The sequence below is a fragment of the Styela clava genome, chromosome 14, assembly GCF_964204865.1.
Source record: "Styela clava chromosome 14, kaStyClav1.hap1.2, whole genome shotgun sequence".
In the NCBI taxonomy this organism is placed as follows: Eukaryota; Metazoa; Chordata; class Ascidiacea; order Stolidobranchia; family Styelidae; genus Styela; species Styela clava.
In genome coordinates, this window is record NC_135263.1 from 11,285,281 (window position 1) to 11,308,285 (window position 23,005).

The following is a 23,005-nucleotide window of genomic DNA, read 5'->3' on the forward strand; positions in this document are numbered from 1 at the left end:
GTCATGGATTACAAGGTACATATACTAGAACTGGTACATAACTTTACTCCGAGACCCACAGAAATATATCTTTTTAAATTTTGATTAACAAAATCTGTTGACTTGATAACCATTGAAGGCAAATTACCCTGAACGCCATGGATTTCTTTCCATATTTATCCAATTTGTTCAATGCAATGTGTCCAACTGATACGTTTGCCAACTGTCTGGTCGCTGATATAAGTTCTTGTGTCATTGGTTCTACCAGATCCAGGAGGAAGTGAGTGCATTCGTCACAAGCTAAATAGAAAGAAGAAAAACAATAAAACAACTTTCAATGAGCAACTAGCTACTCCCAAATAAGAAATAGGCTCACTTTAATATATATATTTCTATTACTTTAAATAGTTGAGTAAATGAAAGTTTGTCGAAAATGTATCAAATATAGATAAATTATTGTCCTATCAGCAAAATTGTACATGTATACACTAGAAACGGACAATTCTAACTTGGATAATTCCGAAAAAATCCACAAATAGAAATGTTGCACCCATACATTTGCACCCGCAGATTGCAGCACATTATTAGATGGACATTTGCACCCACGAACATTTGCATCCGCGGACATTAATTTTTGTATTTATCAAGTCAAAATAAATGTAAACTGGAAGTCTATCTAAAATCGACATGTTTTCAAAACATATAAATAAATACATACGTTCACATTCCTCTTGTCCACGTGGTAATACGTAACGTTCTAGTTTGCATTGGTCGCAGTAAGGTCCCATTACTCCAGGAGGACATTTACATTCGCCCGTGATAGGATTGCATTCTCCATCGTTGAAGCAATTGCAAGCTAATGAAGAGTTAATATAATTGTAAAGTATATTGGCAAACGAGTCAGAATCGTTACTTTTCACATTAAGATGTGGAAAATCCTCCCGCAAACCTTCTCTAACTGAATTTCACTCTATTACGCGTGTTACACAATTCATGTACGCCTATATTTAAAGCATTTACAGTGTTATAGAAGGTATCTATAACATTTATTTTATATTTACATACATATACAAAGTATTTTATAAATCTAAAATACCGGACTCATTTCTTACATTTGCAGCCAATTTCCGAGTAATCCCAATGTCCATGTTCACATTTTTCACATTTTAGTCCAACAACATTGGGAGCACATTCACACTGTCCCGTTGCTATATCACAGGCAGATGTTTTGGCGCCAATTTCACAATGGCAAAGCTGGCAACCGACACAAGAATTCAAGTTGTAGTAACCTGTAAGTTATAGCAACAGGTTTAGTCGCCGTAATTGAAAAATCAATGTACAGAAAGTATGAGAGTACTGGAATGCGACCGTTGTTGAATACAAGCAATTCAACAGCCATACATATTATACGGTTTCCATATTCATCTTGGTGAGAGAAAAGCCTATAAAACGACCTAATGGGGTAGCGACGCACGGCTTTCGTTCCACTATAGGCCGAATATATGGGCTATGATGACGGAAAAACCCGTAACATACCAGCGGGATTCGAACTTTCTAACCCATACATGGTAAAAACGGTGCAATGACAATAGTGTTGTGAAAGATTAGCACGATGCGCCAACCGCCCAGTGCTATTATCCTAATTTTTTATTTTTGCTGAATTTTTAAATTTCATATTCCAATGACGAATAAATACCAATTCAAACAAGTTAAAATAATTTGGTCACGCTCCTAAATCCAGACCTACATTGAATCACATATCTACAAACTCAGCACGTACCCTCTTCACATAATTCACAATGCCAACCAATGACATGTTTCTTGCAATCGCAATCTCCGTATACATGATCACATTGCAAAGCTCCGCATTCGTTACATGGACACTTGGTGCAGTTTCTTGCTTCAACTGCATCACCGTAATAACCGTCTGCACACCTTTCACAATATTTTCCTCCCGTATTAAACTTACAATCTGAACATTCTCCTGTGAAAAGAATAAACAGTAAAATGCTGGTTATCTTTAAGAAACTAGATTTTTACCAAGCCTATCTACATTTTTTGGACAAAAAAATATTTGGGTGTTTCAAATGTACCATAATGCTCGTACATCAAGCATATTTCAATTCCAAATTCATCAATATGTGCCAATCAGCGCTAAAGAGCCACATTTTTTTTGTTATTATTGATATTTGTAGAAAGTTAATAAAAAGCATTAAATTGGCGAAGTAATCCATACCGACAGTTAAAAAAATGCTATAGTACTAATGCAAGTTGTTATGTCACATTTTTTGTTGTCAACCAAATCTTTTGACCTCTATACTCACAAATTACTTGCTCTTTTTCATTTTAAAAGGAAATTACGCTCCTTCGAACAAGAATAAAACTTCCAGTAAAATGATGGTGCGATCACGGTTAATTCAAACAAATACAAAATGAAAACACTTCCGATAATAGGTATACCGTATCCCATACTTCAAAACTGGTCGTGGCACCCACGCGACCCTGAAAACCCAAAAATAAACGAAAAACTTGCAAATTAGGTCATACGTACCTGTCTCAGTGTTGCACGTCTCCATATCGTCGCCAATATCTAGATTGTTGTGGCAATTGCACGTCTGGCATTTACCTCCAATGACGTGTGGGTTTCCGAAGTATCCGGTACTACAATACTCACATCTGTCTCCTGTGTATCCTGGCTCGCAATTGCAAACTAAACCATCTGAATGATAAAAAGACAATTTACACGTGAGAACCTTGATAATATTAATCTTTCATCTTGAAGTACAGCAAGTCATTTTGATTCATATTAAAATGAAAATTTGGACGAAAATGAAATATTGAACAGGTATTTCTTCATAAAAAATATTGTATTTATATTTCAAATGCACGCCCCATAAAACAACACAATTCTATGTATGTAATGTTCTGAGAATGTTTTATTTAAGACGACATTTGAAACTGGATTCTCAATGTACACGATTTCTCGTAAGAAGGCCGCAAGACATTTATTCGGTCTGTGATGCTGGGAATCACCAATATCGCGCTAGGACTAGCCTTATTCGATATTTATTGTTGTCACATAGACTCTGGTAAATACTGGTATACGTCAGGCTTTGAATTACAGCAAGTCAATACTAATACTAATAGAGAAACAATCTGAGAGCATTGCAAATTACCTTGTAGAAGCTACTAACTGGGAAAATTTGTATTTGATATCTATCAAAATATCATGGTTAAACTTGGAGTAACTTTTCAATGTCAATTAATAGAATTTTCATTTTTAAAATCTATAGAGTACTAAACTGACTTTCGAGTCTTACTTGCATTTCACACAACTTGCATTATATATAAGTAGATAGTGTTCAGTATTGGAATATCGTAACGGTTGAGGTACGATAATAGATCCTGCCAACTAAGATCTTGCGCAAGCCAACTCAAAGTTAGGCTGGGTGCGAAATATCTTTTTCGAACCCTAGTACACTACAATATGTAAATATGAACCCATTGTTGTAACTCACCTTCATCAAATTCGCAAGTTTTTGCAAAATTTCCCGTTTCGGTTGGATATGGACATGGACAAATTCTGCATGCGTCGGGATGACGACTCATAGGATTACCATAATATCCATCCCGACATTGCTCGCATTTGTCTCCAATCTGAAAAGAGATACATAATTGATTGAAAGTATTTGAAACGGTTTATCGATCAAATAACAAACACACTTTTATAATCTTAAAGTATGGGATATGTTATCTACTTTCCTGGTTGTTAAACCAATGTTGTTTATTACGAAAACCTGTTGTACTGCATACCCTTCTTACAGAAAGTAGGCGCCAGAAACCTCTGGCTTTACAGACCATTATCATTTAAGTTTAGTGGAAATATTCAAATTAAGCCACGTGATACCTAATACCACCGTTGCAATTGAAATGGTATAACTTTAAAAAATGGCAGCATAAGTTTTGCAAACATTTTAATTGTTTTGAAGTGCTCAGAATTTTCAATTGTTTTTTGTTTCAATTGATCCAAAATCAATCATCAAATAGCAAAAACCCAAATAGAATTTCATTAATTGTGTGATACAGAAGTTTCTCATTGTCAACATTTTCCCAAATAATAACAGTGAAGCAAGCCTTTAATTTACCAAGTGAAAGCGTTTAATGATACCGTATTATGAAGGCAATCCTCTCTATCAATGAGTCCACCCTTGTCATCACATTTATCACAATGACCAAAACAATCACATTCTGCACAATATCCTAAGTAAGGTCCTCTCGCTTCTCTGTAATGACCACGGGCACAAAGCTGACAAGATTCACCAATGTATCCTGGGAAGCGTCAGACACAAAATTTGAACAAGATTAAAAATAACATGAGCAAGTAAATACCGGTTATAAAGATGGGGAATAAAGGAAACAATTTAAGCAACAAAAATCTTTTGTATTCAGTAAAAATAAGGCAGCTTTTATGGATGCAAAACGATACCGCTTTTTCTCAATGAGACAGTTTTTACATTCAAAAGGCGGTTAACTCGATATAAATGACAAATAGAAGACAATTCCACTTGACTTTGGTTCAAGCTATTTATATGCAAGATTAACTAGCTTCGAATTCTTAGAGTTGATAACTTTATTCAACTATTTCCAAGTACACGATTTCACCAATGTTTTCTGATTTATAAAACGACTCACATACCAGGAGGACATTGACATTCTTCCACAGTAAGTATCGTAGGTGCAGAATTCAAAAGTGCATTGTAATCCGTGGTCGTCATACTAACATCAGATATGCTGACACTAACAGCTTGCAGATCGTCAGTAGCATGAATACGTAGTGACGATAAAGGACTGAGTACCATCATCATTTCTTCGCGAGTTACTTGGTTGCCTGATTAAATTTACAATTTTTTTTTTGATATTTTGTAAGTAAAAATAAACTGATATACGGTACTGTATTACTGTTAACTCATTGAATTTATGAGATGTTTCAAAACCATCACTCTAAATAAGGCGCTGGACAATAATATTTCCTTCTATGCTAAGGTGAACAATAACTTGTCGTTCATTCGGTATGAAGGTCAGTCTATATTGAACCTTACCTGTACTTTGATGAACAAAATTATTTTCAGTTAGAAGTACGGAAACTTTTCCTTCATATTCATGTTTAATAAGCCTGATAAGCATTCCATTCCCCTGTAAAAATCAAACGACAGCGGTGAAATTCCTGGTGCATGGTATCATTTTTGACTAAGCTAGAAGGAGACATTTTAATCCAAATAATAAAAGATATTGGCTAAGAAAAACTCATTATAACTCAATTCCTGACGACTAGAGGAGATATTAAGTAAAATGAAAATGGGAAACAGTAATGTAAACGTAGTATTGTTCACGATAAGGTTGAAATAAATTCAAGGCATAAAACATAATGCATACTTAATATTAATATATTTGAATTCAAATGAAATAATACCGCTACCAAAAAATATTAGTAAGATTTGTTATGTTGTAGTCTAACGGGGATTGAGTTTATAGGATATTATTGTCCGATGGAGAGAAAAAAATTGTACGCACTCGGCAAAATCGAAGTTGGGTATTTCTAAGAGTGCTTTTCGAAACAAAATGTATTTTTTATTAAATCTGGTATTGCGTTAAAATATCTATTTATGAAAGAGTGGGGTTCTATTCAATTCATTCATCGCAATGCCATTGTTTTTGAATCCTTATCATCCAATTTTAAATTGGATAGTATTAAATAGTAGTAACACTTCTTTTTTAATTAAATATATTATATTCCATCGTTTTACTTCCTATTTTAGATTACATCAAACGACGTAACATAATATAAGCAGAGGCTATTAATGTTTCAAATAACGCCACAAAAAATAAAAATAAAATACCTCTAATACGACACTTGGTGGCCCCGCGAGCAGCGGTGCTGGGTTATCCGCAGGCGACGGAACGTAACTAGAGCTTCCAGCATCGCCTCGTCCGCCCCGTCTAGATTCCGTTACGTAGAGCAAAGTTCCCCCATAAGAACCAACTTTATCTCCTAGATACTGAACCGGTGCAAACCAGTACAAACTGGGTCTGGTCGAGTCTTTTATACCGCCGTTTGCTTCAATATCAACAGTTGCGGTTTGGCCTTCAACGAGTACTTCTGGAAAGTCCCTATTATGATGATAAATGATTTTTAGCTCTTGAAAAATCGAATAACGTCGACTGTCCTTTTAATAGCAATTGTAATAATGTAATGATTAGTATTTGATTGTGTGTTCAAGCTTTTCTCTCTATACTAAAATACTTAAATATAGAGAGCTGCTAGATGGAGGCCCTTTCCTATCCTTTGCAATGATTGGTGCACTCCCGGAGATGGAATAGACTTGAGTATATTTGCTATAGGATAGTTGGGATTCGATCCTAGAATCTATTATCTGGGAAACCAACCAAAGTATAAGCTGCAGCGTATGGGAATACTCCAGATCTTTGTAACTATAAGCTATGCAATGTAAATTGTATTGAGTTATTTATATACACTAATAACTTCGCACAAGAAATTTTCAAAATATTGCCAAATCAAATTACAGATGGATAAAAAGCAAATTTCAATAATATATATATTATATCCATTCACTAAACTTACAAATGCTGCCTGCAATTATATAACCAACAAAAGCAGTAGAAATCTCATACCGGCGAATACAAAAATACAAAATTAACTTGCTTACGTTTTCAAATGAAGTAAAGTCCAGCCATTCATTTCGATAATTTCCGTTTCAGGGTACAAAGTGCCTGAACATTCGTCAGATGCGCCAAAGCAAAAACATTTAGTGCAGCCCAATGGATTCGCGAAATCCATGTGGAAAGTACCCTGGTACAAAAAATGAACTTTTTCGATTAAATTTAAAGTGATGTTATAAAGTAAATAGCAAATAACTTAGACTATTATGGCCGAAAAGGGTCTGTGTTTTAGAGTTTTTGAAAATGTTTAAATATGCAATGTCGTCAGTGACATTAACTAGAGGTCCGTACCGACGTAATCCCTAAAGACGGCAGTTGCGACGTCACAGTTTGAATTTATGATACAATGAAGATTACACATCCAAAATATGGTAATGATTGTTACAATAGTATGTTTGCTACTGATGTGTCTCTTATATTTTCTAATAATATTTCAATATGGCTTGATATCAAATTGTGGTCAAATAACCAATCACTCACCGATTTACATCTGTCACATTGTTGTCCTTCTACATTATCTTTACATAAACATTGTCCATTGACATGATTGCATACCTGTGAAACACTCCCGCGTGGATCACATTCGCAAGGTACACAATCAGGGAAAGCAAAAAATCCAGGTTTACATTTATCGCACCTAAAAAAAATATTGAGCTAAACTAAATATATTATACAGTAATTTTGAAGTATTTTTGATTTAGATCCCAGAACAATGTCCAATTACTGTTTATTTCATTCTAGGAAAATTGCCTAAATCAGCCTCTTGCATAAAAAAGCACGTGTAACACATTTGAAATTGATGATGATAAACCACTCAGTACAAAATAAAACAAATTTCAACGAGGGAATGCAAGCCCAAAAGCATCTACAACTTTCATTTAGGTATGTAGTTACCAACATAACTCTCAATATTTGTAATAACAGTCTAAGGTAACCTCGGAATAGGATTGTGATTCTTAGCACGTCTTGACTGTTAACCAGACAAAATTTTTATGGATAATTGGTGATATTGTACAGATGAAGTGTTCGGCACTACTTGTCGAAAATATTAAAATAATTTTATTTTAACGACCGAATGTGCACTGGTAAATGGCGTTCAATAACTGATCTTGCTGTGGGATTACGACTTCATATAACCCGATCGAAAACTCGCTCTTATATTCTCAAAATTCTGGTCACCAGCAGTCAAACTTTTTAAGTTTTTCCACATTTCGTTGGTGTTTACTGAGTGAGAGTAAATATGTGGCTTATTTACATTTTTGGAAAAAAAATAATTTGACAAACATAGAGTACTATCTTAGACAACGGTTACCAGTCAAAACTAATGACAACCGTTGAATAATTCCAATCGGTTAACCAATTATACTTAGGAACAATCCATTTGTTTTCACTATATACTACAACTATTTCGATCAGGTAATAAGACGCGAATATAATCATACATATGTCCTTCCACATTTTCTTTGCATCGACATTGTCCATTCTCTTCACTACATCCAAGATCTTTAGCATCTTCCACTCCTTTTCTATTACAATCACAAGCAAGACATCCAGCAAGAGGATGAAAGGAATGAGTAAAAGGCAGACAACGATCACATGATGGCATATCGGTATTTGGTGGACATATACAATTACCGTTCAACTGAAATTCAAAATATATATCAATGCCTAAATACAAAAGTTGCTAGCTAAAAGGCTTGTTCGAAATGGAGGTTGAAATGGAAATATAATTTTGCAATATTGTATGTATGTTACGTGTTTATGTCTAGGATTATTCCAGCATTATTTCTGGTGAAATACAAGGCAAATGCACAGGGTAATTTTAAACGTATTGAAAACACAACACAATTTTATACAACTGTCCGCTCGTGTTTTTTAACACTGCTATTATACTCGAAAATTAAAATACCTTGATGGACAAAATTTTGTATGAACGTTATCCCCATTTCAATACTTAGCTTACCTCGTCGCAAAGCTGGCCAGTACAATTGCAAGGTTTGCAGTCAGGATAACCATAATACCCAATGTTACAACTCTCACAACGGTTTCCTATTACACCAGGTTTACATGGGCATTGACCGCCATATTCCTGTCAAATTTAATAGAATTGATTTTAGTAGGATGCAAACTGAAACTTTTAGTTTGTAAGATTTGTAGTTTTTTTTTTTTGTTAAATAATTTATAGGCAGGGGCGGACCCGAGGAAGATCCACAGAGGCAGCTGCCCCGGGTAACACGTTGTAGGGGGCAGCAGATCCAAGCTGTAGAGTTGTTCGTTAATCTACATGTTTTAATCGATTTGTTTCATTTTAAGTAAAAACAACAAATCTATAATTTGTTTATCCTCCGAGTTATTTAAGTTCGGTATAGGGGCATCCTTATTATTCTTATCCCTATCAAACTCGCCTTGGGCAGCAAAAACGTTTGGCACGCCTCAGTTTATAGGTGTATGAAGCACACATGGAAACAACCAAAATTTCATAATACTCGTAAGTGCTGAATATCGACTTTACAGTTTGCAATTCACAGTGTTTATTTACAAATAATGGCATATGATGGCTGTTACCAGATAATAAACAGAAAAACGTCATTTTTCAAATGACAATGGTAATGTTTTGATTTACTCACTGAGCAATTAGCGTTCCCGTCAATTGTGCCCTCTTTTGAACAATCGCAGTATAAAGCTCCATCGTTAAATTCCATTGTTAGGGAGAATACAGCAGATCGACAAAATTCAGATGGTGTGTTGGTTAATTCAATCAAACCCTGAAATTGGAAACAAGAAAATTTTAATTGATTTCCAAGAGTTAATTAAAACAAACAAATTTCGGAAATATCGATAAGTTTTAGATATAATATAGATCAGTAAGGACAAGCTTAAACACTATACAAATAGAACAGTTTATATAATAACTGCATAATGAATCCAATACTTCTGAACTGACATATTTACGATTATCTTAGAATGATATATGACAGTTGAAGTCAAATAAATCAAGTCAGCCTTACATCATTATTCTCCGCATAAACGGCGACCCGGTATTGAGTTTAACATGACTTCTGATCAGAGAATTCAGAGACTGAAGTTAAAAGTTTTCAAAGAGACCCCACTTAGATTCAGAGAAGATGATATGGCCCAGACTTTAAAATCAGCCGAAGCAATGTAGGGAGTAAGTACTGACCACAACACTAACGTGCAGATTCGCGTGATTCATTCATGGCACTGGCTAAATCAGTGAATTTTTTATATATGCACTCACTTTTGCTCCAACTTTGTAACATTCTTCAAAAAACTTTCGAGTATTGTCGATTTTCATCAAATCTAGAATTTCTGTGCGATAGGAATCTTCAGGTATAGCAAGAACGTAGTCCAGCCAAAATGATTTACCTATCGAGATGAAAGATTGAATCGATATAGACGGACTTATTTGAAAAAATAATAATAATTTGGGCTGTATTTTCAAAGCATCACAAATTGCAAGGAACAAAAACATTGAGCCAACAAGATGCATAAAATGAGGAAGAACGACAAGAAGAATAGACGGGTATACACACAAACGAACATATATACATAAATACATATATAACATACACACACACATGTGGTAACAAAACCACATTACAAACAGCGTAATAATTTACTTTGATTCTAGAATAATATTAAGTAAGTTTTGACAACATCTATTCAACAATTTCAAAATTTAAAACATTTAAAAAAAATGTAGATGCCTCGACCATGCTGTTCGTTCGTTACCTTTCGGTACTTGGATCGTCATCGTTTGAGTTGGATTCATGATATCCAATAAAGCAGCACCGGTATCTGAGACGACAACTGCTCTGCAACCATCGCCATCGGGACAAAATGTAGCGTTCGCTGTTCCTTCGTGAGTTATTCCACCAGAAATTACAACAGACGGTTGAAAGGAAAGTTGGTGTGGATTGTAGTAGTGTAGAATGAATACGTATCTATCAAATAGTGTGAAAATTGACTTTCGACTCTTCCTATAGCCATATACTAGTGGAAAATCTACGACTTTATTTTGGCTTACATTCAAAAGTTACAAACATTCTGAGCCAAATTTCCTAAGTTGAAATTCTATTCCAATTTCATTTTCCGAAAAGCACCGTAAAAACACGAAAGTTGCAAGTTATATGAAAATCTTGAAAAGAAAATGGAAGTTGTGGTATACAAGCACCCCTCCCAAACAGTGTTTAAGAAATGTCTGGTTCGTGTAACTATAACAGTAGTATAGAAAATATTACTCATAAACTAACAATACAAACCTTCCTGGGTCGAGATTCATTTCAATCTGAATAGACATGTTGCCAGAAATGAACATGGTATCTATGTTTTCATCTGTAGCTGAAGGAACCTTTATGTCGGATGTATTGCGTGCGCCAGCCTCAAATTTCCGACCTGTTTCTGGAAGTGGATATGACCATGCAATACACCTGGCATACAAACATGTTAGCAGTCAATGTTTCGTTTGGCTAAATTGTTATTTTTCACGGGGTTGTCGGTCGTTGTTGTGGAAATTAGCTTTCTCCAAAACTAATGGACCAATTGAAATTGTAACCATGGACTATTAATTCCAGTTTTATCAATTTTTTTCCCCATGATGTTCGGTATTTCACCCCAAATTTTGCTATTATAGCACATATTGCACCATCGTGTGGCATTCCACCAAACGAGTCCACCACCTTCTCGACTAACCCGGTGTTTAACCACAGCCTTGTTGGTACAGACCGAAGTTGCTACCTTGGTGAACTTAATTTGTAATTTTAATTCGAAGCATTTAAATGAGTAGATACAAAAAAGATTTTCGCTTAAGCTACATTATCTACGCTCAGGTATTCGATCTTCGTGTTTACAGCTTAGAGATTTTTGTTTGAAAAATTCTGTAAACAACAATAACAAATTCAATAAAAGTACTTGAAGTATAGTTTAATTGGTTACAGTTACACAAATAATAATTCACCGCTGATTTAGCATAATTAACAGATGTGAATAAACATCTGATAGCAGTTCATAACTAAAAAAATTGATAAAATTATAGAACATACTCGTCAAAATGGTTTCCATCTTTTGCAATGCAACGTCGTTTTGGTTGAACGTATTCTAATGACCATTCGTTGTGGGGAATTGCATGAATGCCGTGAACGTAAACTACTTCTCCAGCATCAATGCCCATTTCTATTTCCATGTTTGAAACGGATATATCGAATACCTATAGAATAGAATTTTTAGTGTTGAGAAAAAAATTGCGCTATTACCGATTATTCGTGACTTCACTCACCGCTACATCATTGTTGGATGTCAAAGCTACTTGCCGACAAAGGAAAGAATATCCACAGGAATACACATTAAATTTTGTATCATTAAACGCGTGACCAGCGCCATCAGTAACTTGCATCTCAATCGTTTGCATCTCATCAACCAAACTTGCGTATTCCACAACAAGGACATATTCTCCAGCGCTTTCGGGACTCAGTGTTGCTGAAGCTTTTCTGTTACCCTCGATTAAACTGTTTCCATCTAGAATTACCATCAATGGATGGGAAACAGATGGCTGTGCATGCCTAAAAAGTTATAAAAACGCACTGATAATGGAGACATAAAAATAAACGAGAGAGAATGGGGTGGTTGTAAGAAAAACAGCAAAGGAGAGAAATGCAGACAGATATATCATATATGGCGAGAGACAGAAAATGATTGTTTTGGCAGAAAAACGATTCACCTTTCTTCGTCAAGGAAATCCACCAATACGGCATGAGTTCCAGAATCCAAATTTGGGTGAGAATACATGATACATTCTTTCCCTGTCGATTCGGGTGTTGGTTTACAGGGTTCCGTAATTTCAGCTTGCAATATACCAGGCTCGTAGTATTCAGATGGTAGCAAGATAAAATAGTCGATCAATAGGCCTGAAATTTTGAATAGAATATTTTTAAATCATTTTATTTATTTTCGTTTCAATATTCATATTAAGCTTTGACTGATTGACTCATTTATTTTTAACGTACAAACGTCCGCAGCATTCTGATATTAAGTTGAAATAATCATTTTAATTTTGCATGAGCCTTTTTCTTAAATTATTATGAACAAAAGTTTACATACCAGAATCTCCCTGAATTATAACATTCCATTGACCTCTATTCAACACAAAAACATCCTTCATAATCATCATGGTAGGAATCGGTCTCGAATCAAACACAGTTTCAAATGTTTGAGAAGAACCTAGTGATTCATCCAAATGAAAGAGGTTACTTTTGTGAGGCTTACTAAGCACACTCTTGTTCTAATGTAAGATCACGAGCCGTCAACAAAAATTGAAAATATCATCCATAAATGAGTGACAAGAGACAGACCACTGACATTCAATGTTTTACATAGAGACATATAGCAGAATTACTAAAAAAATTCGGGGCTCCGTTAGTATGTGCACCAAGATGGCGCACAACCTGAACCGTAACCTGGTACACATACTATGTTCAGGTTGTGCGCCATCTTGGTGCGCATACTTCCAGAGCTCCAAATTTTCATGTGTATTTGTTTAATATAGAATCGCGAGTCGCCGTCAAAATAGTCGATAGGTGAGTGATAACGGACAGATCACGAACGCCCAACGTAATGTCATTATTTACATGTTGAAAAGAAACTGTAATATGATCAAATGAATAAAGGGAGTTTGAAACAAATTCCAGTGTTTGAAATTTTTTAGCGCTGAATGTTGTTAACAAACTGCAAGGTTTAAATAGTAAATGATTAAGAAATTCCTAGTTAATTTTATCGATGTTATTTCAGACTTTAGGTTTTTAGCTGGAAGGGATAACCGATAAAAGTTTTTCATACGTTCAACCACATAATTGATAAAATTAATTTACAGGCTTACCAACTGAAGTGAGAGGTGAAATGGTAATGTTTGCAACACTACTGTCTCCCGGTTGCACATAATAGATAAGAATCCTGTACAGACCACTATTCTCTACAATCACTGGTACATTTATCTCTGGCTGTAAAAAAAAATGTGATATTTGCCACATTGTAGTGTTTGAAGATTGATGATCCATATCTATGTCTAGGTTGAATATAATTGAAGATAACAATGTTTTGTAATAATCTGTTCGCTTTTTAATCAGAAAGTAGTAATATTACAATAACGTAATGATTGGTATTTCATCTTTATAAAAAAACAAATTCGGTCTGACCTGAATGTCTGAAAACTCTCCATATCCTTTCATACTATAGCCTGGAAATTGCGTTTCATTGAATCCAAATCGCAAAATACTGTCATCTAATGTAAATCCGTATTCAACTTCGTATTTATGATGAAGCAGAGTTGGGTAATAATAACCCGGTAACACACTTTGAAAAAAAACATTTACAGATTATTGACATATAATATTCTTATTGTCAGTTTGAAAATTTGAAAATTTGAAAAAAAAAATTAAATTTGCTAAAGTTTGCTACTTGCTATATACCGATCGATGATAAAATAAAGTGGGTTTAATCAGAATATAAATTGCTCAAAACGGAATGGGCGCTTTTACATTTGTCATGAAAATTATTCATAAACTCTGTGGTTGTAGATAGATCGCCATATAACTATTATGGAAATTAGGATGCAATATTTCGCTACATATAGGTCATTATATGAAAAGGTGCAAAAAAAAGTTCACGCAATTCTCCAAATTCAAGGCTCGGTTTGACTTGAAAAAATCTTTATTGCGTCATAAAGATACAAGAAGAAAGCTGATCAAGACTAAACACCTGTCACATTGGCGTCCTGATACTCCTAACTTGCATCGACATTGCCCATCTACTGAATCACAATTTTCGTTCACAGCGCCTCCAGGATCGCACTCACAACCTGAGCAACCAAAATAATGCTTTTCCTCCAAGCCAAAAAAGCCTGAATCACACAAAGAACATCTTTGGCTGTTTGTGTAAGTTTTGCACCAGCAATCACCGTCCTATAATTGAAATTAATACAAATACCAATCGACTAAAAATCTACGATATATTCGTAAACTCCAAAGAAAATTACCGCAAAGTTACACGCCGCCACGCCATCCAGCGTCCCTTGGAGTAAACAATTGCAGTCAACGCATCCGGAGTTCAAGTCATAGTGCAAAGGCGCACATTGGTCGCAGTATTTACCAATAACATTTTCTTTGCAGTCGCACTGGCCCTTTATAAAATAATATGAGTAACAAGGAACAGCGTATGGTAAGCTGTGAAATCGTAACGTGAATTCCATATTATCAACTCACTATAGTGAATGCGAGGCATTCTCTTGATATAAATGCCTTTATCCCTCTCCTGTCGCATTTACAATCTTCACATTCGGGAAAATTAAAATACTCTGGAGCGCATTGATCACACCGAGTGCCAACAACGAAGCTTGTGCATGTACATTCTCCAGTTTGCTGGTCACAAGTAGTGCGACGTGATCCTCGGAGATCGCAATTACACGGAATGCAGTTTGGATAGCTTAATTAATTATAAAGAATTGCATTTAGTAAACATTTTCACTTCAACAGTTTAAGACGGATGATCATTGCATTGTAATGGTATATCACAGCCCGTCAATATAAGTCTGCGAGATTAAATCTTAGGCGTCGCAAATTTTGAAAATAGAACAGTTTATTTACTTTCCTATCAATCAACATGTTAATTCAGATTCTGATCTGGCCATTAGGACCATTTCATGAAAAAGTAACAGATAAACTTCAGTTCTGTGACATCCATATAAATTACGGGATTCTAACCCGACTTGTTGAACAAATTAGTAACCTTTCGAATATGGTTTTAGTTGGTGTAGGCCTACTTACAAGTTTATTCACGGCGCGCTTGAAGTCAACATGACTAAAAATATCAAACTTTGCATGAAGGTCATGTACGTCAACATGTTTTGGAAATTCAATTATGAATATATTAAGACCAAAATAATGGTTGGTTATTAGACATGGGCTACATTTATGTAAGATGTCACTAAATATAATGAAAAACAGCAAAACGAAAATACATTACTTGTAAAACTCTGGTACACATTCGTCGCATTTTAATCCTTGGTAGTTGGGAAGGCAATCACATCTCCCAATCTCAGCATCACATAAATTGCTTGTACTTCCAGTGCTTGAGCACTCGCATTCTGCAGAAAAATCAAAAATATATTTTGCATCATTTCAGTTCCTCATTACCATAATATTTGCTCACGCTGAGCTAGCATTTGGAACGTGTTCCGCTATTATTCAACGAAGATTGCCATATATATTTTTAATAATAAGACACACCTTTACATTGTGGAAAATCAAAATACCCCAATATGCATTGGTTGCAAGAATCGCCAGTAACTAACTCTGTGCACAAGCATTCTCCGGTTTTCGGGTTACAAATCTAAATAAAAATGAAGTAATGATTGAAATAGAAGTATAAATATAAGGGTAGGGAGTTTATTAACCATGTCAGGGAGATATATATACGAATTCACCTGTTCTGTAGTAAAGGTTGTCAAGCACGCACAACTTTGACAAAACGGGTAATCGTAATATCCTGGAGCGCACTGATCACAATCAAGTCCTCCGAATCCCTCTTCACAATCGCATTGGCCAGTGTATTGATCACAATGCGTACTCGTGGCCCCTTCTCCAGTACAAGCGCATACTGTGAAAAACAAAATAGTTTAGTATCGAAAGTTTAACTGCAGTAATCAAAAACGACTGTGTAAAACGAGATGGACTGAGCCCTAAAAATTAGCTATCGGAACTTTTTATTGGCAGCTACCAGAAAGAATTTGACCCAAAATGTTGGTTTTAAAAATTTGAAACGGTTTGCACGAGTCAACTCGCGAAAATACTCTTGAAAAAGTTCGCAATTTCGGAGTACTTTTCTGGGGTCAAGGGTCGGGAAACATTCACCAAGTGGCTGCAAGGTTTCATTCCATATTCGTAAAGGAAAATGCTTGCAGACAACTCTTTAAAATTCGAGAGTGATGGTATTTTGAAAAATCGATAAATTTTATATAATGAACGTTCATAAAGGAACTTCCAGTAGTGAAATGTAGACTACAAGTCTCCAGCAACCTTTATTCGTCCACTACCAATGTCGCATAGGCATAGAAATCATCATGACTGTATTTATCGTATTACCAAGGACTAGTCTGTGAGTTAGCCTATGCCTACGTACTGGAGGGTATGACAAATGTATAATGTTCTTTCGCCTTCTATATTAGCAGTCTACTCACGAATACAGTCGGGAAAGTTGTAGAATCCTGCAGCGCACTCGTCGCAGTACATTCCAGCATAGTTGTACTTGCAAGGACAGGCGTCGTGTACAGGAAGGCAGACGTTGTCTCGTGTACCGTTGTAAAAGCACGGGCAAGCTGAATGGTAAAATCGTGTTCATATTTTCAAACCACTGTTTTTCTATTCTAAATTATGCATGCTATAGGTTTAATCGCGTAATTCGATAGTCGATAGTTCGAAATAGTGCATGACTAACTTCCGTATAGACTGGATACAGTTCGGCAAAATCGTCTAGTTTCCGGGGATTACGGGTTCACAATATAAGTTAATTGATCTTACGTGGGCATTCCGGAAACAAGTGATAGCCTGTTGCACATCTGTCACATCTATCCCCCTCGTATTGCTGTTGACAGTAGCAGCGACCCGTTTCTGACTCACAAGTTCCAACCGTAAATGCGCTGTCACATTCACATGCTACAAAAGAGAAATTTTTGTTGTCTGCAGATATTCTCGAATATGATGAAAGGTTATACAATATATATACATTTATAAACGAATACAATTCTAAGGAAATTTAATCTAAATATCTCAAAATACCAAAGGATCTGAATAAGACGAAATGATGTGGTAATAAATGTCAATATGTTGTTTTAATTAAGTCGACGGTTAGATTTCTCGATCTCACTGACCGATTAATACATGATTCTGCTCATGAAAAATTACAGACAAGATGAGTTAATAGCGTTTTATTCCAGTATCTTTATGGGTCATAGTGATATCAAATTGTTCATCTAATTCTAATACGTAATTTAGCTCTTGTTTGAAATACATTGAACTTACATCTACACCCGTTAGGATCTCTTAGATCGACATCTGCCGGTCTGTAATAGCCATCCATGCACTGCTCACAGTTTATTCCGGCAGTGAAGTGGGAACAATTTTGGCACACTCCGCCTCCTTCGTAATTCCCATTCATGTCCAAAGATTGTCTACGAATAGCTACTTGCTCGTCGTAATAACATTGATAGCTGTGCCCATGGCAGTTACAGGCTAAAAAAAAAATTCGATGCTTTTCTATGGATCAACTTTGCAAATATATGTTATTCTACCAGAAACTTGAACAATTATTAGTAGATCGCAAATGAAAAAATATGCAAATTAAATTTCCTGCATTTCTTCACTAAATCGTGTCAAAAATTAACTATTTTATAGCCCAAAGTTTCGCTGTGTTTAGTCAACATCTATTCGAATACATATATTCAAAATCACTATATTCCAAGTTCAGAAAAACCACTTGCTAATTTAAATTACCTTCGCATTGATTTGAACTTTCCGGCACTGCAGCTTTCCATTCTCTTTGAAAATAGCCTGGGCAACAATACTCACAGCTATTTCCACAGGTGTTGTGTCGACATTCACATTTAAGCCTATATAAATGGTATGGTTCCATTACAATTGAACCCACGTACATTTGAACCCGTAATTTGAACCCACGACAATTACACCTGCATACTATTGCACCTATGGAAATTTATTTTTTACGAATATTCGAATATTCGAACCCATACTAACCCTAACCCATGGAGCTTAGCACTCTCATATAGATTGAAACCGCGGATATACGGGTGCAAATGTATGCGTTCAAATGTACATGGGTTCAAATGTACGATCACCAAATTGTATAAATGAGGCAAAATAAGAATTCATCTTGAACATGAATCCGGTAAAATTGTAAATACAACAAAAGGTTAAAAAAACAAGAGTAGGTTTATGGTATTTTTTTTTTAATTTTTCCACTTTTTATCAATCGAAATTAAAATATTGTCATCATCTATCATCATGCACTACGAACGTGAAATTCAAATAACGATTTTTTAAGATGGGTTATAAATCCATGCTGTCTTACTTGTATTTATTTGCAGGATCAGACAAGCACGTATCAGCATGGCCATGGCAAACACACCGACCTCCAATGCTGATGTCTTTGATACTGTAAAAATACTGAAAAGAAACAATTTTACAGGATTTGCAAAACATGGAATATCAAATTCACAAATAATTTTTTAAAAACTAAATACCCTTCTTGTAACGGTTGGATCTTGTCTTTGAACAGCCATCAGGTGTCCGAGGAGCGTCTTCGTCCGAAGTAGTCTTAACCTCACATCGGTGGCTTTGCTCCATTCTTGCAGAACTGGGGAGTGAGAGAAATTTCTAGCGCCTGGGCGACGATTTACCATAGAAACAATGACCTGGAACAAATTTTGTAAATTTATCCCCAAATAGTAGTTTCGTTCACGCTAAAACAATATCATACCTCGCCACGTTCCAACGGAACAACATCTGAATACTCGGATGTACAAATAACGGTATCATCGCTTGTAATCTCTTCAAATGCATCGATGCCAAACAGGTTATAACAATCGCTGTTGCTATTGGCAAAATATTGCCAAGGTTGGAAGGTTTTACCGTGATCAGACGATCGTTCCAAAACCCAAGTACCCGCTCTGGGTGAGTTTGCAAACTTGATTATGGCATATGCAACATGAAACACCTGTTACAAAAATGTTAATTATGAATCGCCAGGTTATTTGTTATGCAATTTTTCAAAAACCCGCTGTTTTTTGACTTTGGTGGAAGCAATATTAACTGGAAACAATTGTCATCAATTGACCTGTAAAGAACAGGAAGCCATTGCTTTATTTTCTAATTATATATCGAGCGCCAATATCGTTATGTTGTACTCATACAAACTCTATAAGCAGACCCTCTGCTGTTGTTTCAAATGATCACAGATCCTAAAAATCTTTTACTTTAAACGAAATTATATAAACTCACCTGTCCTAGGTGTAATGTGATGTTTATTTTATTAAATTCATTCCCTTGAGACAGTGGCGGACTTTGCCACCATTTTTCAGTTCCATCTATCGCGTATTTAATTGGATGGGACTTTGTTGTATCGTTGGCGTCACACATGTCACAGAACTGGCCTTGGCGTAAATTTTCGTTGTATAGAAATTCGTTCGGACCTCCAGTTAACTTACAGAACATTTGTTCGCCATGTTCACCACACGTTGCAGTCGATTCAATTTCTTTTCCTGTGAAATAAAGGTCGCAAAAAAGGTATTTACTGAGGATATCACGATGTTTCTTGTCTGATGGAGATTTTAACTTCTAACAACAAATCTCACTACTACTCCATAATTCGGTCGAATCCATGAGATCCAATATAACGTCGAATTTAAATTAAAAAATTGTTTTAAAACGAACAAATGCAAACGGTAATTTACCAACTATTGCTTAAATTTTCAATAATAGCCAGCATACCAGTAGCAATGTTGAAGTAAGGAGGAGTTAGTACATTTGGTTCTTTCGGTACCCTCAGTTGTCCTTCGGTCTTGTCCCAGTTTGCTGCAACAAGAAGCAGCACTGACAACCACAACATTTTGCAGTAGAGTGCTTCACTATTTTGTTTTATAAATAATAAAAAGATAGAATTATGAATTACTCATATAATTTATTTCGATTAGATTTATTGCGACTCCTTTTCAAATGTTGTATAATAAATGAATGGAAAATAGTCAAGTAGTTTTCCGATGCTAATTGCCTTGGCATAACAATCGCGACTATTTTTCGTTTCTGTTAATTGGACCGCTTCCAAATACTCCCAAAAGTAACTATCACTGTGAGATACGTATATGTCTGATGATATCAAATTCTAAGTATTTCGTAACAAATATGAAACGCAAGTGCTGCTGCTACATTAAGAGTATAATCACACAGTTTTCTAATTGACCTGAATGCCTTGCCTTTTTTGTATTTGAATGCTTGACTCCCAATAATAACTGTACTATTCCATAACGCCAAGAAAAACTTAAGTCCTTCTTTTCGAAATTGCAAACGGGCATGACGACTATTGATATCCAAGATTTTCTTTATTTACGTTATCTTACAGGCTGCAAACCCTCCGATAACTCTTCCACTGAATGCTGATTTTTCTATCGAACAGTACTTTGGAAAGGCAGAAAAATCACTAGTGAGATACACGCACAAGTCGCGTCATTTCTCTTGCTACGTCGCCTCATTTCACCCAACAACTTCCTAAAATTTACTTCCTGAAGTGCAAAAACCATACCTATAAACATGCTAATCAAAAATGTGTTGGCCTACTTTAATTGTTATTTGTGTTCAAAAATGAAAAAGGCATATGTGTCCGTAGGAATCCAGAATTTTTTTTTATCGAATAAAAAAGCGTCCCTTTATAATAATATTTAGCCAATATAAACCAAATTGAGTTGTTGGTTCTTTACATTTGACGGGCGTAGACACAACCGTACTGGCTGGCGATAGAAACATCATCTTTATTACTCACAATTTTACAGAAATGAAATGGCGCCATTCTGTTTTGAGGACAGTTTCCAATCAAACTATATATTTCGGCAATCGGTTAGTAGTAAGTTTAATTCTTCTATTTTTTATTAGGCGAAGTTTATAACGTGAAATAAATTGTTATTATTGTTATTATTATTTGCTCCAAAATGCCAAAGTTTCGAATATCGTGGGACTAAATAATTTCACTTTTACTATATCACTCTCAAAATCAGATATATATAAAAGCTAATGTAAAAAATAATTTTTTGGACAATTCAGGATGTCTAACAAAGCCTTAAAAATGACTAAGAGGGTCCTAATACAGATTTCTTTATTGCGTACAAATTTGCTCGATATAAAAGAAAGGAATGAAGAAATTCAAGTCAATATGAACTAAGAAAAGAACCTTTTTTACAACCAGTTAAACAAAATTACGAGAAAAATAGAATCACACAGTTTTACTGAGTAAGGAAAGCGGCGGGCAACCAAAGCTAGTTATCAACACTCAGGGTTCTCATACCTAATTGAATCAATCAGATAAAGAGTTCATAAACCACAAGTACCTTTATCTTTCCCCGCTCAAAATTGCATTCGATAATATAGAATTATCAAAGTTCTGTTATGTCGCAGATTTCACAGTCATACTGAAAGAGAGAATTGATTATTATTAATAACAATCTAGTCTTGTCTTCATTGATTAAAAGTTTGAACTGGAATGCAGGGCTCAATCTTATCAGAACTTAGGTGACTGTTTGGTGGCCATCCAGTGAAATTCATATTGTCGTTAGGGCTAGGCATTTCGAATCGAATAGTAAATTAATCGAATCGGTTCAGACAAAAATTTCAAATTTTCGAACTCAATTTTCAATGTGGAGCCATATTTCAAAATGCTATTTTGCCATAAGACTTTTTCTTCCCTGTGAGTTATTGATGAAACATGTTTGTTATCGTGTGTGATAACTCGGCAAAATGACTGAATGACATATTATGTTTGACTGACTGGCTGACTATGACAGATCGACTGGCTACGTTTTCAGGTATTTGTATGTCTACTCTGGAGGACCTGCCCATTACAATACGCCACATACAATTGCATCCTTCAAATATGAACCTTAAACCGGAAAACGTAGGTCTTCAGGAGTCTTGGGGGTTTCAGAAGAGCTTCAAGCTACGGACTTAAACTTTACTTTTTCCGGATTTCTCCCAATCAATCGCGTGTAGCTCAATATCAATTCTAGCCCTTTTAATGTCTTTATATGCCAGGGGTGGCAAACCTTTTTCAATAAATGGGTCAAAAATTATATTTTTATCGCGGAACAGAAGAGAGTGGGTCACAGATATTTAATCAATGTTTGTATATATAAGAAACTTCTAAAACAAATCTTATACGCTTCTGTTGGTGTAGTTTTGGGCTTGTCAAAGCGGCACTTCTATCAGGGACTTATTATGGCGCTCGAATTTATGAAATTAGAGTACGAAAACAGGCATATGAATTACCAAAAACATTTAGGCAAATTATTGATGCGGCAAACTATTTTACGGTTCCAAAGAGTTTGGAGGGAATTCCACTCTGATAGTGTTATATTTTTCGATCAGCTCTCAACCACATTAAGGCACTTTCACACTGCTCCATTGATATTTTAAATTTCTGGGTTTTTATTCCAAGTCTGAAA

The 23,005-nt window shown here is 35.4% G+C and overlaps 1 protein-coding gene across 1 annotated transcript in view; it reads right to left on the reverse strand.

Annotated features, from left to right (window-relative positions):
* Positions 1–20,421, reverse strand: part of LOC120341345 (laminin subunit alpha-5-like) — a 40,703-nt gene extending 20,282 nt beyond the window's left edge. Inside the window, exons 1-39 of the mRNA XM_039409835.2 lie at positions 20,289–20,421; positions 19,800–20,059; positions 19,279–19,515; positions 19,043–19,213; positions 18,871–18,965; positions 18,276–18,391; positions 17,805–18,014; positions 17,304–17,438; positions 16,964–17,101; positions 16,211–16,383; positions 16,014–16,116; positions 15,751–15,871; positions 14,991–15,210; positions 14,765–14,908; positions 14,488–14,690; positions 13,926–14,082; positions 13,610–13,730; positions 12,835–12,954; positions 12,455–12,641; positions 12,014–12,296; positions 11,781–11,944; positions 11,001–11,168; positions 10,471–10,682; positions 9,977–10,104; positions 9,345–9,482; positions 8,681–8,806; positions 8,160–8,359; positions 7,198–7,354; positions 6,705–6,847; positions 5,877–6,147; positions 5,079–5,172; positions 4,676–4,867; positions 4,148–4,308; positions 3,498–3,636; positions 2,531–2,698; positions 1,760–1,963; positions 1,092–1,268; positions 698–835; positions 128–279 (exon numbers count right to left, since the gene is read on the reverse strand). Of these exons, the coding sequence (XP_039265769.2) occupies positions 128–279; positions 698–835; positions 1,092–1,268; positions 1,760–1,963; positions 2,531–2,698; positions 3,498–3,636; positions 4,148–4,308; positions 4,676–4,867; positions 5,079–5,172; positions 5,877–6,147; positions 6,705–6,847; positions 7,198–7,354; positions 8,160–8,359; positions 8,681–8,806; positions 9,345–9,482; positions 9,977–10,104; positions 10,471–10,682; positions 11,001–11,168; positions 11,781–11,944; positions 12,014–12,296; positions 12,455–12,641; positions 12,835–12,954; positions 13,610–13,730; positions 13,926–14,082; positions 14,488–14,690; positions 14,765–14,908; positions 14,991–15,210; positions 15,751–15,871; positions 16,014–16,116; positions 16,211–16,383; positions 16,964–17,101; positions 17,304–17,438; positions 17,805–18,014; positions 18,276–18,391; positions 18,871–18,965; positions 19,043–19,213; positions 19,279–19,515; positions 19,800–20,059; positions 20,289–20,406 (6,444 nt within the window). The 5' untranslated portion in view covers positions 20,407–20,421. The remainder of the gene's footprint in view (positions 1–127; positions 280–697; positions 836–1,091; positions 1,269–1,759; positions 1,964–2,530; positions 2,699–3,497; positions 3,637–4,147; positions 4,309–4,675; positions 4,868–5,078; positions 5,173–5,876; positions 6,148–6,704; positions 6,848–7,197; positions 7,355–8,159; positions 8,360–8,680; positions 8,807–9,344; positions 9,483–9,976; positions 10,105–10,470; positions 10,683–11,000; positions 11,169–11,780; positions 11,945–12,013; positions 12,297–12,454; positions 12,642–12,834; positions 12,955–13,609; positions 13,731–13,925; positions 14,083–14,487; positions 14,691–14,764; positions 14,909–14,990; positions 15,211–15,750; positions 15,872–16,013; positions 16,117–16,210; positions 16,384–16,963; positions 17,102–17,303; positions 17,439–17,804; positions 18,015–18,275; positions 18,392–18,870; positions 18,966–19,042; positions 19,214–19,278; positions 19,516–19,799; positions 20,060–20,288) is intronic.
* Between the last annotated feature and the right edge of the window lie 2,584 nt (positions 20,422–23,005).